We start from the raw sequence: 16,295 nt of genomic DNA on the forward strand, positions 1-16,295 counted from the left end.
CATAAATAACACTCTATCATGGTAAAAAAAGTCTACCATGGTAGATAAAAAGAAACAAAAAAATAAAAATAAACATTCCATTCAACAAAAGTCTAGGCTTACAGAAGCTTGCAGACATGTGTGTCACATCCCAACATAAATAATCAAATATTTACTTTAATAAATGACTTGATACTTAGAATTCAATTAAAATATTTATTCTAAATAGATCCATTAAACAACTTTTATGGCTTTAGGCCTTAACTAACAATATCATTTCCAGTCACCAATAAACAATGAATAATTTCCAAACTCTACCCAAATGACAAATGAATCCTATACTAATAAATGATTATTCTACAAACTAAAATGGGGTTTAAAGCTTACTCAAGCTAAGCCCCAAGCTTTTAAACACTTTTCCTTTGCTCTGCTAAGCTTACCTGATGTGTTAAAGAGAGGGATGAGCACTAACGTCTCAGTAACCCAAAGTTTAGTCATACATGCACAAACTACAATCACACAATTATACAACTAATATACAAGTGAGTGCATAAGAATTATGCAATTATAACATAAGAATTTCATAGGATATAGCTCATTAACATGTCAATATGCAATACCAATAATCTCCTTTTATTACTCCGTCCATCCTTATTCTGCTAACTGGAACTATAGGCTTAAATACAGTCTGGCCTACATGTTGGATTGACCAAGCTTCTCCGATGCTTGAGATATACCCAGCCAAATGTATAAGCCCAAGCTCAGACTATGGCTCCCCTCCTTAAAAAACCCCAACTAGAAAGTGTCACTATCTCACATTCCCACTTTACAAACCTGACTAGGTAAGTATTGAGGAATAGAGCTTTGAAAAAGGCCAAGCATTGTGCGCGCAGTGGAAGCAAACCATGTAGTCATCTAAGTCGTATATACATCAACATCATCATCTCCTTATCAACCCATCCCCCAATACATGCTGCACATATACAACATTCACATGGCATACAAGCATGCTTGAAAAGAAATATAAATATCTCATTTAATCAACTCAATTTACAAGCATGCTTGAAAGAAATAACTACTCTTAAATAATATACAATTTCCATCAAACAAACATTATTAATCTGCATTCACAAGCATGCTTGAAAGGAACCAACAATAATATATAGCTAAGCTATAAGCATGCTCGACAGGATTCAAGTAATATATGAATTTCTCACAATTAAATTTATGATTATACGCATTTATTATCAAACACAGAGCTTACACACATACAAAAAAAACCCAAGTTACCTGTTCTCCTTGAGTTAATAAGTAGTCCCATAGTAAAAATCTAAACAAATAAAAGCTCTTAGTAAGACTCTACAGAAATTGCATACAAACAAAAAATTAAGATACAATTTAAAGTTAATAAATATTACTTTAAAACTATTCTGAGGTAACTTTAAAATTATTCTAAGACTTTAAAACTATCCTAATTGACTCCAAAATTTCTCCTTTTTTTTTCTTAAGACCCATGTCCTTTTACAATTTAATTAATTTGTTAGATTAGTCTGAGTTCATGCTAAACTCTAATTATATAAGTTTTTCAAATTAAATCTTTAAGTGTTAATCTAGATTATTTTTTTAAATAGATATAAGGCTATACGTGACTAGGGAAGAGTAATTATTAAAATTCCATAAAAGAAGCTAATTATTATATTATATAATATATGCACACATGGTGATAGCCACTGTAAAGAAAAGGAGAAACGAGGAGGAAGGACTATTAGTATATATGTTTATAACTCAAAAGCTGGAGCAAAGAAAAGGAGTTATCTCAAAAAGAGTAAAGAAAAGGATAAACGAGGAGGAATGACTTGACCAATAATTCACGTACTGTGCGTGTAGGCATAGATTTATTATATATGTATGAGGCACAAGAGGAGGAAAACGAAAGAGAGATGGGAGGACAGACAAGGAAGGCTACCTGCGAGCGCGCTTGAAAAATAGTAGGCGGCCGTGTTCAGAGAAAAGCGAATAAAATTAAATGAACGTAGGGGTAGGGTTTCGTTATAGTTTAGACCCTTAAATTTATAACCTTAAATTAATTTTCTTTTCATTAATTATTATTATCTTTATAATATTTTAAAGATAATTTTAAAATGATTCGATATTTTTTAAAACTTAACAAAATTATTTAACTTTTAATATTATATATGTATAAGTTAGTTTTAAACATTTATTAAATTTAATTACTTTAGTTATTAATTTACATATATACATATATACATATATGTATATACTATTGTCTTGTTATTTTATGCCCAATCCTTAATTCTATGCTCTTTATGGTGCCTATCAATAATTTAAGACCAAATAAAATTTAAAATGTTACGGACATGATCTCGCAATGTTAATAACCATTAGTTCACCCCTAGTAGCATAAGTGTCAAGCATTGTTGAAAGCAGACGCAATAATAAATAGATATAGGAAGAGGAGATCCTCTTGTCTCAATTCCCATTGGGGAGATATTGCTATTATAATTTTTCCAGAGAGCTGGATATTAAATTAAACATTTCTAACACTTTTCATAATCTATAACACCTATTTCAAGCACAAACCCACTTTCAACATTACATTCTACAAAAAATCACATTCAAGTCTGTTGTAAATTTTATTCATGTCCATCTTAATAGCGAATTCATATTTATCCCTTTGACTTCTTATTCTTCAAATGGTAGAAAACTTTGTGAGTAACGATAATGTTATCTTGGATGAGTCTATTTAGAACAAAAGCATGTTGACAATTAGAGGTGCAATAATCAATAACCAATCTCAACCTATTAGCTTCGATTTGGGCAATAATCTTGTATGCAAAATTATACATACGAACAGGACGATATTGAGTCATAACCTCAACGTTATTCACTTTGGGATCAAGATCAAGTTAGTCACATTAAGTCTATCTAGATCAACATCACAATAAATAAAAAAAAATTCAGATACCATAGCAAATAGAGATGATTTTACCTCTTGCTAAGAAGCATGGTAAAAATGACCATTGAACCCATTAGGTTTGGAGCTTTGAGACTGCCAGGCTAATGAGCAACTTCTTTAACTTCCAATTCAGTCACTAGGCGAGTGAGAATTGAATTCTGCCCCTCAGATCTTACACAATCTTATGCTCTTCCTTTTGACTTCTCTTGAATACTTTTCTTCCTTATAATGTGTAGGAAAAAAATTGTTAATAGAGATGTACCTAGAAAAAAAAATAAGGTAAATGCATTTCTCATTTTAATTTCTGCAACTTTATAAAGCATTTGATTCTAAATCACCTACTAAAGTTCTTAAATCAATAATAAAATTTGAATATATGACTTTATGAATTATGGATTAAATTCTTACCAATTCAATTAACATTCCCCCCCCCCCCCAAAAAAAAAAAAAACACCAAAACATTTGAAACATAGATCTGGCGTTGCACCCACCAACAATAGAAGGGCTTGCTACATGGGCCAGTCAGTGAAGGGTCCTAAACATTGAATGCATCATTTTGCTTTCTGGAGGCCCAAAAAGCCCTAGAAAATTGACTCCCGGCATACGCTGTCCTGGTGTCCTTGGAAACAGATATATGAATAGCTTTATCAAACTATTCTCTCAATATTAATGGGCGAGATATGGGAAGGGAAAAGGAATCAAATGGTAACTCTTCAACACAGAGAAAAATCCTTTTGCAGCAAGAGCGAAAAAAAAGTTAAATGCAATTGATATAACTGTTTAGTATCCAGTACTATTGATTTATATTCGAGTATTATGGACTCCGATTAGATGTAGGTTTTTTTAATATTATTTTTTCAATCTTTGAGGTTCATATCTTCCTTAAAAGAAATGGAGCTCATTCTATTAAACCAAACCAATGTTTGAATTGTGTATTATTTGTTGGATGTATTTAGTTAACTTACTGTTTAGTCTTCAATTAGATTTCTTTTTGTATGAGGAAAACAAATGGAACTTTAAGCACTTTTCTTTTGTTGTTTATCAAGAATCAAGAAAAGGCTCAAAATAAGTAACTTGGGTTTATATTTTAATTGTGTGCAAGAATCTCCAACAAGTTACATCACTCCAGAGTTACATGACAGCCAAGGGGTTATCTTTATTTCCTGTATTTGCTTCCTCAGAAATTGCTTTAATTTCATGGCATGCACGAGTTTGTAAGCTTGTAAAATGGAAGGACTTCAAATGACCCACAGGACCATATATATCCACAAATATATAGGACATATACTCTACGTAGTATCAACTTTAGAAGGATAACATCAGCCCAGCTTTACCAAGAATCCAAAGCATTTGTTTTGTTTTTATGGCAACACTTTGACCCATTGAAAAGATCAATTGTGTTACGAGGCATTTGCAAACAAGTCGCTAGGGGTCAAAGTAACACAATCATCATTGGTACTCTTTCTTACTTTTCTTGGGCCTTTATTCCCCTTGCCTTCCAAGCCACAACTAGACGTGGGCTCAGTTATTTGCATAAAATTTATAACTTATGGATAGTTTGCTGTATGTAATTTTTATGCCATATACTGATATTGATAATATTGTAAGTTAAAACCATGAATGTGTGTATTGTAATCATTTAGATTTAATTTAAATAAATCATTTTATTACTAATCATTAATTTTTATGAAGTTCTAATGCTAATATATGATCTTAGATTTAAACCACGTACAACAAATCTAACTTATTTATCACAGCTTTCTTTGTCATAACACATTCTGTTTGTGATCTAATCACATCATTCGCCTTCTTCAATTTACACGCTGTAGAAAGTGGATAGCCAATGATTTCCTTGTGCAGCATACATGAGGAAAAACTACATATTTTTATTATTTTCTAATTTGAGAAACTTCAAATTGAATGATGTATGTTGTTCTATCTGCTACTTCAGGCAGCATGTTATACTATTCATCATGCATGAATAGTGCGACACATCAGTCATTCCCCACAGAATACAATATATTTGCATCAGTGCATGCATGACAGATATGTAGAGAAAAATAAAAGAAGAATATATGGCAATCTGTAGAGTGGAGCAAGAATAAGGACCACATGTTGAGGAAAGGAAAAGGAAGGAACAAGGGGTGTCACCCAATGCAGAGGAGTGATGATAAGTGGTTGGAAGTTTATAGACTCAAAGTTTCTGATTTCACTGTCTAATTCAGTGTCCACAGCTCTCTTTCCATGGCTGTTTGGTGAGTGTCTCTTTCACAGGCCAAGAAATTAAATTCTCTGTATATAACAGCAGCAATGAAGACATGCGAGTTTGGTGTCTTGTACTCGAGATGTTATTAGGATGATGAAGTCAATCTTTTCCTTTCATCCCATTCGTCCCCGGCAATCCTAACCTCAATCCCAAAGCCTACTGTGCAAAAAGACACAAAAAAGATCCACCCCCATGTCTCTCTTTTTCCTTTCCTTTAATTTATCGCACAACTGACCATAACCCACAAGAGAGGGCAATGGATTGGAAATGAGAAGGGGATGGTCAAACAACAAGTGGAAGATAAGATTAATGGAGCAAGTAGTGGTTAAAAGTGTGACTGTGTAACAACCAGCAATATCACATGCCTAGTTTACATTAATGAGTAAGTGGGCATTGGGCGAGGACAATATTATGAGGGTACTGTGTGTTGAAATCACCTAATGCTGAGCAGAAGCATACGTTATATCAGTCTAGTAATATTGCAGACAACATAACAACCCTAGGGGCGAGTAAAAGCATGTACACGTTATCATTTATAAGAGTGATTAATTAAGGATTTTAATATGCGATTAAATTTGGAAAAGCTGGTGGGGACAGGAAGCCTGTGAGGTTGTTGGAATATTTATAAAATATTTACATATTATGAATTTGTATTAATTAGATATTAAGTCCAAAATAAGTTGGTATTTATAATCTTGTGTAGATCATGACAAGTGGACCACATCAGGGGCGGTCTTGATCAGTGTGGGCTAATGCCCTCCTAAAATGAAAAAAATTACATGGATATATATGATAGATTTTGCATCTTACCTCCACTCATCTCTATTTTTTGTACCTAATAGAATATAGCACTGTTGGAACCTTATACTGAATAAATTGCCTCCACTAGTCTAAGGTCTTAGATCCAGCATTGGATCACACAAGTGAACTCAATTGGCAGAGGCTTAACATACAACCCTGTAGCAGTTAATTATTTTTTATCTCTTAATTGATTGAATTAAAAATAATATAAAATTAATTAATTTATTGTTAGGGTAATTATAGAGTTGATCCATATAATATAATCAGTCAATAATTACCACACACGATGCTTTTGTCATTCTCTTCATTATCTTTGTACTTTTTGTAAACTACAGGACGTAATGAATTGTGAATCTGTTTACATTTGAAATAATTGAAAAGCCACACTTAATTATGAATTCTTCATGTATTCATGTTATTTGATTTATTTAAATTGAGATACCAACATTAATACGGTGAGATCATGCCGGATTGAAACTTGGTGCAGCGTGGGGAGTGTACGTACTTTGAATGTTGTTACATGGTTAGGGAGAAGAGAGGAGGTGGCGCCTTAATTTGGAGCGTTTGGGGATGAAGCAAAAGATAAGGGTGTGACACAGTCACGGTACTTTTACGTCACCAGCTGTGACCCTTTTGCCTTCTCGTTCAGGGACACACGTGCCCTTGTTTGACACCCCATCCCCTTCACGTTATCACCCCTAATCTCTTTTATCACCAATCAAAAAACATCGTTTTGTTAAAGCTTCTCCATTACAACTGGATTTCCACTACTCGTTCACCATTTCTATGTAGTCTAGGTTATATTTGGACGGTTCATATATATTAAAGCTATTAATTTTTGTTATTTTAAACAATCAAAATCATATAAATTTTGAATCAAATGTATACGTGACCAAATACACAGCGAATTTGAATGAAAATTTTATCCTATTTATCAAATTAAATTATCCAATTCAATTTCAGTATCATTAGCTACAATTTGACGCAACTTTTTAAGAATTATATTCAATGAAAAAAATATTTAAAAAAACATCAGAGCATTAATTATATGAAAAAAAAAATCAACATCACCAACACAAGTTGACAAAAGGTAAGGATTTTCGTCAATAAAACATGTTGTTTAGGTTTAAATGCCAGTCCTTGACATCAAGATAATCTCCATCGGCGCGATTTGTTTCTGATACTCGTAAACAAGGACAAAAAAGAAAAAAGAAAAGAAATGTTAGCTACACGGTCTTCTTATAGTAGTTTTTGTGCTTCCCTCAAATACTTCAAAAGCATCTTTCTCCGGATTCTCAAAGAGCACTCTATTTCCGGCAATCCAAAATTTAAGAAAAATTACCGCGATGGGTTAAAAGTAATCATTATATATACTTAATAATTCTTCATCATTTCTATATAATTTTAAGTTAAAAAATCAATTTAAAATTTTAAAAGAGATTAAACATATTAAAATAAAAAATATAAATGATGGTGATAGAAACAATATATTACATAAAAATATCAAAAAAATAATACTATAAAATAATTAAATTTTCGTTGACAAAAAATTAAGTTTTAGTGTTCGCAATTTTTTTTATATAAAAAAATAGAGAGAAAAAAAAAAAGTAAAATTGTGGGTTTGGCTATGATGGGCATTTGATCATAGCCCGACCCAAATAGCCAAATGGTTCCTGAAGAGTTGGACTTGGCAGGCCATCGTCCTGAAGTTTACATGTACACAAGAAATTTTCAGGCGCTATTTAAATTCTACCTTTTGGAGATTGAGTTAGAGATCAAATTCAGTTACTTTTCCCCTAATATCCAGTGATCTCCCTTGTCTCCATTGATTGATGCGTCTTGAATCCGGCACGCAATGCCACTTCCTTGCCCCCACCACATTCGGTTTCGGTCTCGTCTCTGAATTATCATATGCTTATTGCGACCTGCAATTCTCTTCACCAAGTATCCCCCAAAAGGGAAGTTCGAAGGGGGGAGGGGGGGGGGGGAGATGGTTAACCAGTAGCACATTATTTTCAGAATTTCGGCTCATCGATAAATTCCAGAGAAACCCAACATTGGTGGCTCGTCAACAATGCTATGAACCTACAAACGTGGCTTCCTAAGGGACCCACTCCTCCGATACGTGGCTTTACCTTATTGCCGTCATCCAGTTGGTCCCTTTTATGTGTTCAATTCGTGTCATGATCCTCATCATGTTTTCCCTTCCCCGAGTCACTCCCTCTGCAATTTCTTAGCTTCTCTGGCCAACTTTCAGGAAGAGAGACACAATGAAGGTGATGTCAACTCTGCATATACCCTTTTTTTTTTCTCATGCATAATCAATTCTACTTTCTTTTCTGGCTCTTGGAAGGACCACATATCTCACGCTGTCTCTAAATTTTTCTGCCCTCTTAACTTCATGTTTGTCACAGATCTTCAACTGGGTGCACAAGAGGTTTCATCATAGCGCTTTCAAAGGTTTCAAACTTCTCTAGTCTTCAAATAAAATGCCCACTCTTTGCCTTGTAAAGTGCCCGTTTTTAATGATTACTTTGAATCTTTTACTTCTTTATTCAGATGGGTTTGCTTCAAACATTAAAAAGACTGAACCTACGCTGAACGACGCGGATAGTCAAGCTTTACTGAAACAAATTGCCCTTGGCGATGTCCTTGATGGTTGGAAAGATGGCATTCTGACCATTGGAACCCTTGGTTATGATCCCCTTGGGTCCTTTAACCAGCAGAAAGAATACCAGGCTCTGGAGAGTGAAGATGAACCAGATGACGAAGGTGATGGAGGAGAGCACACCATTGTTGATGGTGATGAAGATGTGGATTATAATGTTGAACATGAAGAACTGAATCCATTGATGCACAACACGTTTGAGCATAACTATGAGGATACTTTTGAACCAAACCACGGTGCTAATGCTAGTGAACAGGGCTTGGCTATGACCCTCAGTGAGAGTTTTCTGACTCCCACTGTGGTATCTCATGAAATCACTGAATTAAGCGCCATGGAGACCGATCAGAGGAAGAAGAAAGGGGAAAGAATAACACTAGCTGACCTCTTCTTGGCTGATTCTGACGTTCAAATGAAAGTGGACCGTGCCAAAGTTTTGCTGGAGCCACATGAAAAACCAATCCTTAAATCAAAGCATGGACTGTCATTCACCAAGAAGTTCTTTCCACTTGTGAAGGACAATTCACACCCTGTGAAAAATATACAGCGAGTAAGTTAATCATGCCTCTGGCTCTCACACTTTTTCAACGAATAGAACCTTTATTTTCAAGGAACATAGTAAGAGAGTTCCATTCAATTTTATGGGATTCGCCTGTATTCATCTGATCAAACAATTTGCAATGTTGTAGCTGATGAAGAAGATGTTAAAGAAGAAAATCCATCCAGAGCTTGATGTTAAGAGTCTCAAACAAGCGGACCAGGAAAATCAAGAAGCCAATGACTCTACTACTTTGCTTCCAATTTAAGGTATGGCAGCTGCAACTTTTATTATCAAAAATTGAAGCCTAGCGATTTCTCTTTGTTTATGAAAAGATGTTTTCTGTTCTGAATTATTTGTAACCTGGGATTCATAAAGTTGTTTAACGCACTCTGTTATCTTGAAATTCAGAAATGAAGTACTTTCATATTCTTTTAAAGTTTTTGGTCTTAGTGGAATGATTTTGTGTAGGCGTGAAAGGTGAAATGTCTCTTTGCTTGAAGTTTATCTGTTTATGTCCTTTTATTCAAATTATATGCTAACTAGCAAGAGAGTGTTATCACTATACCTAACAAGACACTACTCTTAGAACCGCATACAAAAGCTTTCCAATTTCCATCAAGCTTAGCTTAGCTTAGCTTGGCATATTTCTATCTACTATTCTTGTATATATGCATGCATGTCCCAAGCTAGATTCAGGACCGAAAAGCCTCTTCCCCAAGTGTCATTTTTCATGGTGATAGCTTGATTATAGCTTGATTATTATCATTTCTAATTCATGGGACCCTCCTACAAAATAACCATGAAAAGTCCAACCAAGAAGGTCGAAATAATCACATTCCAATCCTCCTTATATCCAGGTCATAATCAAACCGTCGCTTTGGCTTTCTATTTTAGGGACAGCATGTAGTGTTATAGCGTGCATATTCTTGAGAGATTATCTGATATAGTGTCAGCTTGAATCATAATTATCAATTAAATTTGTATCAATTCACCATTTTACTTGAGAGAGTCTATATATTTTATAGCTTCGGCCACGGAATCTGCTTCTGGCCCTCTTTGCCTGCTAAAGTGCTAATATAAGGGAAATGTGGGGACAGATCCATTCATTTTATCTGTATCAGCACGTAAAATGCTGTTTGTATTCTAGTTTCTTGACATTTTTCATACTAATTAATTAATGCTGCATTTGACAAAGTATTGAGAAACGTAATTTTGTAATTAGTAGCTGATTTAAAATATCTTCCTTCTATCCTATGTCATTACCAAAATGGGTTAATTCCTAAGTAATTAAATGCGCGGCTTTGAAAATAGCTGATTTGTCATGTCATACATTAATTAATTGTATTGTGGTAATTTACATGGAAAATGTTTTCTTAATATTTCTGATGTGGACATCTATGCATGTGAAAAGCTTTTAATAAGCATAAATCATCCCTTTTCCTTATGGTAGTTGTCACTTCTGCATTGGTGCTGTAAAATCAAGGTGACATGATAAGCATTTTATAAGGTCTCTGAACTTACTACTTCTACTCCTCACTTTGAATTTTCAACTTACTGATAAGATGCTGCTACCCCTCTTCACTGTTCATTATGACCACACACACATGAATGTTGGGAGTTGATTTGCATTAGAACAGTGGAAGATATTGGATTTAAATTGTTGTCTCTTTTCTCTTGTGCTGTTGCAGGTACAAGCTAGTTGGTTTAGCTATGGAGCTAGAATCTGTGTTTATCTTGAAACCTATTTTTGTTAAAGAAACATAAGAAAGATTAGGTACTTGATTGTGTATTTTAAGAACAATGCGTTGAACCCTGTGATTCTGCCTTGTGATATCTCTATGTTGTATTTGGTCTCCTTCATCTCTGGCTGAACATCGTTGTAGCCTGACAGTGGTTGTCTCTAATATCTGTGGCTGTGGTTCATATCTTCTCTTTCTGCATTATGATGCAGTTTTTTATAAGGTGCTGCAAATATTCTAGTAACAAAGACATTCGAATTTTACTTCCTTTAATGATGCGTGCTACTTTTTTTTTAGTAAAATGCTTTGCCAAATTATATGTTGCGTGGCCATGATCGGAGCTTTCAAAATGAAACTATGATGTTATTTTCTAGGGAAATATATAATTTTTAGTTCCTCAGCTTTTTTTTTTAATTGTTGGTTTAATTATTAAACTTTGACTTGTAATAATTTAGTACTCGTAATTTTTTAATTTGAAATAGCTCAGTTATTATAATTTTTTAACTTGATAGTCAAAATTCAGAGATTAAATTAATAATTAAGAAAAAATTTAAAAACTAAAATTTGTATTATCTCTATTATTTTATATGATCTAATGGGAAAGAAAAATATTTTTGATGTGATCTTACCAGTAATTTTGGTTTTAGAAAGATCACATTGTGCAAATTTTTCTTCACAAATACACGTAACATCCTCTGCAAAAAGTTCCATGCCAAGTCAACAAGAGTTTCTTGCCAAAATATTGGCAAGAAATGTAATACAACAAATGGGTTAAAAATCTTTTGACTAAAATATATTTGGTAATAATGACAATCCAATTTGGAAATAGTGCGCACTCTAACAATACAATATCACTTAAATAAGGGAGAGGAGTATTAGACTTGTGGATACTTAAAATTTCATAGTGTAGCAAATGTTATACAAAATGGTCTAAAAAGAATTAGTAAATTTAAGACATGTTTGTCTTCGTACCATGACTTTCGCCATAAAAACAAACACATTAATAATGTTTAGAATAACATTGATATAAATAAATACAAACCCTATCACGTATTTATTGGTGAGAAAATGTTGAAAGAAATTGTTAAGTACTCCATCCATCCCTAATTATGAGCAAATTTTAATCGTTTTGAAATTTTTAAGAAAATTAGTTAATCTTCAATCTCCACTATTATATTATGCTTTAGATTTTTGTTATTTAAACGCCTTTGTTATTAATGTTTCACTTTGGTCCTATCTAATGATAGTAGTTTAAAAGAGGCAAATTTAGAAACATCTCTTGATTGTATCTTAAATTGGATGGTTTTTGCTTATTAAAAAAAAAGATTAAAAACAATTTTTAAAATTCGTTCCACCGAAGTAATATCTTTAAAAAATCTCAACTATAATAAAGTTAATTTATGAAGTATTAGTGTATTTATATAGAAAACTAACCAGAAACTTAAAATTTAGTACTGTGACTTCATGATAAAAACCAATGCATATTTAAAAAATCAAAATCATTACCAGTGAAATTTAAATCTAGTGAAATAAGTTAGTCTCTTATGATGTAATAGATTAATATTTGAATCTTCTTTAAAAAGAATATCTATTTTTTTTTATTTTATTATAAATGAACATTATAATTTATTATTAAAATTTTAATAATTTATAATTATTATTAAATATTATTGTAAGATTTTTAATTATCATTTTCCCTTGAATTATTATCGTTAAATAACTTGTTCTCCAACAAATATTAATGTCTTGTCAAAAAAGATGTGTAGTTTTTTCACTTTTTTAATAACAACAACAATAAAAAAGGCGTGTTCAGCGTGAACACGATCCCATTACAACATAATGAAATATGACCACCCAGATTCAACATGGAAACCCAGAATATGTACCCCAAAAAAAAAAAAAAATTGCTTCACAGATCCTACGATCTCAATCCTCAAACCCAAATTCTCTTAAATGTTTATAATAATAATGATCACAATAATTACTGGCACATTTTTTTTTTACCTGAAATAAGTAGTGGTACATGAACATTGTTTTCATCAATGCAAAATTTGCAGTCTTCTCTTTCATTTGAGAAAGATTCCATTCATGAACCCTATATATTTTAACAATTAAATGGGTCAACGTTAATAACGATGTTTCCAACGACGTAGTTTCATACCGTGTACAAATTCTTGAAACTCCTCCCCGACTGTTGAAGAAACGTTTCAGGAGAAGAGGAAACTGCTATTCGGAAGCCCATCTCCATCACCTGGTGAGAGAATCTCTTCGCTACCCCCTTCATCTTCATTTTTCCCATTAATTTCTGTGATTTTCTCAATCTGAAGTCTCTAAATTTATTAATTTGTTCTGGTTCCAACCTTTCTGCCTTCTTCTTGAATGTTTGTCCTGAATAATTTGTGCGTTGGGTTTCTGTTAACTCTCTGTGAGCAGATAAGAGGCAGCAATGGCTTCAAAAGCTTTTACTTTTGAGGAGGTGGCTAAACACAATCATAAAAATGATTGCTGGATTATAATCAATGGGAAGGTGAGTTTCTTAATTCCAGTACAATGGCGTCACTTCAGTATCACCGGTTTTTTCTTGAGCTGTTTATCTATAGGTACTATGTTTTCAGTTGCTCAGGATGAGCTGCTTTTGTACTAAAGCACTGATTATTGATTTGACTATTATCGATAATATTGAATTTAAAATCTTTTGGTACGAAATTTGACTTTGAAATGATCCTGGATGACTTCATATTATCTGGTGTATATTTGAGATTGGGTTTCAGGTAAAACAAAAATTTATGCATGTTCCTTGAAGGAGAGATTTCTCCGTCCTTGAATTCGATCGTTTGTGTTAGTCATGATTATTGATGACTCAGAGGCTAATACTTAAGCTAGATGAATACTGATATCAGTAGAAGTTGTAGAAATGACTTCTTCCTATGATTGAGCTGGCGGATAAACAGTTACCAGTAAGTAAGTGGTTAATTTGACAGTTCTCTAAATCTAATCATGATCAGTTATGGGCAACTTATAATGAATTTTTGTGGATATTGTTCTGAAATCCAAAATATTTCTATAATTGAAATTTTTTCTTCAAATGGCGTTGATGTGAATGATAAAATTCAGGGAGTAAAGTTAGTGTACAAAAAATATACTTCTGTATTTTAGAATTTGAGTCGCTCCGATAGACAACAGGAGTAAGTTCTTGAAGTCAGAAACCAATACCACTTTTGTCCGAAGAAAAAGAAGAAACCAGTACCACTTGAGGCAACATGCTCAGAGCTGCCAAGAAACCAATATGCATAGGGGATTTTTAATCTCATGATTTATTTGTTGAGGCTGGAAAGCCTTTTCTATAAGTTATTTTGACGTGAGAGATTAGATTTTCTGAAACAATATTTTCTCATTTGAGGTTTTAGAACATACCATCGGAATTACCTGGTCTTGAGCCTTTTCCTTATGTGGCGTGATTGTCTTCATTTGAACACTGCACCTCTGCCTACTGGCTATAACTGTTACCAATAAGTCAAAAAGGGCAAGTCATTGAATAAAGCTCAATTGGTACAGTTCCCTTCTGCTGCATGATGAGAGTCTTTTAAAAATAATTGTTGAAACAAATGAAACAGTAAGTGCAAGTTAGAAATTTAGCAGTGTTCTGAAAATCAGACTTGTGGCATCTAAGAAATATAGCATATACAACGTTTGTAGCTACATAGACACAGTTTTGGGATCAGTGGACAAGAGCTGTTGTTCATTGGAGAGCCATATTATGTCGGTCAATAGGCACAACAAATTCTGGAGATTGTTGGTTTATCAAATTTTAATTAGTTCCCTAATGACATGATTGCTTGTCCCTTCATGTCCAGTTCAACATTGTGAGGAAATTATATTTCTCTTTGGCTTTTGCATATATGATAGGCCATCTAAATTGGATCTGTTTAATCCTTGACATTCTGGAACGGAAGTTTTTTCGCTGTTAATCTAGGCAACTTTAAATTATCTCAATTAATTGGAAAGTGGAAGCAGTGGCAATGTTAGTTTCATATTCAGCACTTCCCACTGAAGAAGTGCGAGGAATGAAAATCATGGAATAGAATGGGATCCAACATAGTTACATTTGCTATTGGATGTCATATGATTGAAGCCACTGAATTTAAGAATCCGCAGTTTGCAACTACTGGAATTTCTCCCTCTATCCTCTTTTTCTTTCCCCCTGTTGTTGGTATCATAGAATCTGAAGTAGAATTTCTTAGATTTGTTATCTTATATTTACCTAAATAATTTGCTAGTTTACATGCATTTAACTGCATCAGGTTTATGATGTCACCCCATTTTTGGAAGAACATCCTGGAGGTGATGAAGTTCTGTTGTTAGCTGCTGGTAAGTTTTTTGGAAGTACATATTTAGAAGAAGTGGAAGCTTGGAAGGTATGTCCAAGTATTTAGTTTGAGTGAGATTTATGGTTGTCACTTCCAAAGAGAAGCTCCACATTCCAGCTTCACTCACAGTGAAAAAAAAAAAGAAGATTTTGTTACAATTCAAAAGGAGTTTATTTCTGTGTAAAACACATCAAAACTTAAAAGGGGGTAATTACTTTTAACAAATAAATGCTTTTTTGGTCATGCACAGCTAGGCCAAACAGGCTTTAAGAATGTTATGTTGTTTTCACAGAGAAGGATGCCACAGATGATTTTGAAGACGTAGGTCACAGTGACTCTGCGAAGGAGATGATGGAAAAATACCTAGCTGGGGACGTTGACGTCAGCACCCTTCCAGAAAAGCCACAATTCCGATCACCACCACCAAGACAAGCACCTCCACCTCCTGCTGCTGTTAGTGACCAATCTTCTGGAGTTGCACTCAAGATCTTACAGTATCTGATTCCATTGCTGATATTGGGCTTTGCATATTTTCTGCAATACTATGGTAAAAAAGCAAGCCCAGCCAATCCCGAGCTCTGACTTTGAGCTAGAACTTTGGTTTTGGGGTGGATGTATTGGTATTTACAATCCTTAATGTTTGCAGAACCGTAGATTTCTGTTGTTCTTGAGTATCAGTTATAGTGATTGTTCTATCTATCACATGATCATGCTTGCAAGGCCTAGCTTTCATGACCGCATTGTTCATTATGTTGCTTGTGCTTTTAATGTGATTTGAGTTTCCTATTCACATCTAAAATAGATTTTAAATTAATTAACCAATCTAGTAGTACTCTGCAGTCAATCAATGAGGTTGATTCAATTGATAAAAGATCTAATCCATACCTGACGTAAGTGTGGGTTTGAGTGTGTTGCCAATGGGAGAGTTTCATTGACCTATAATTAATAAGTGTTTTTATA

General features: G+C 33.6%; 2 protein-coding genes across 2 annotated transcripts; both read left to right on the forward strand.

Annotated features, from left to right (window-relative positions):
- Positions 1-7,816: 7,816 nt before the first annotated feature.
- Positions 7,817-11,241, forward strand: LOC129291446 (protein TILLER ANGLE CONTROL 1). The gene is made up of 5 exons (XM_054928798.1): positions 7,817-8,299; positions 8,438-8,483; positions 8,583-9,238; positions 9,378-9,495; positions 10,918-11,241. Exons 1-4 carry the CDS (start codon positions 8,294-8,296, stop codon positions 9,492-9,494), a joined length of 825 nt encoding a protein of 274 aa, XP_054784773.1. The 5' UTR covers positions 7,817-8,293; the 3' UTR covers position 9,495; positions 10,918-11,241.
- Positions 11,242-13,037: 1,796 nt separating this feature from the next.
- LOC129290342 (cytochrome B5-like) lies at positions 13,038-16,085 on the forward strand. The gene is made up of 4 exons (XM_054927091.1): positions 13,038-13,222; positions 13,402-13,495; positions 15,270-15,336; positions 15,628-16,085. The coding sequence occupies exons 2-4, from the start codon at positions 13,415-13,417 to the stop codon at positions 15,915-15,917; spliced, it is 438 nt and encodes a 145-aa protein (XP_054783066.1). The 5' UTR covers positions 13,038-13,222; positions 13,402-13,414; the 3' UTR covers positions 15,918-16,085.
- The last annotated feature ends 210 nt before the right edge of the window (positions 16,086-16,295 follow it).

Source organism: Prosopis cineraria, unplaced genomic scaffold (genome assembly GCF_029017545.1).
Source record: "Prosopis cineraria cultivar Desert tree isolate PC_DT_omini unplaced genomic scaffold, ASM2901754v1 PC13, whole genome shotgun sequence".
NCBI lineage: Eukaryota > Viridiplantae > Streptophyta > Magnoliopsida > Fabales > Fabaceae > Prosopis > Prosopis cineraria.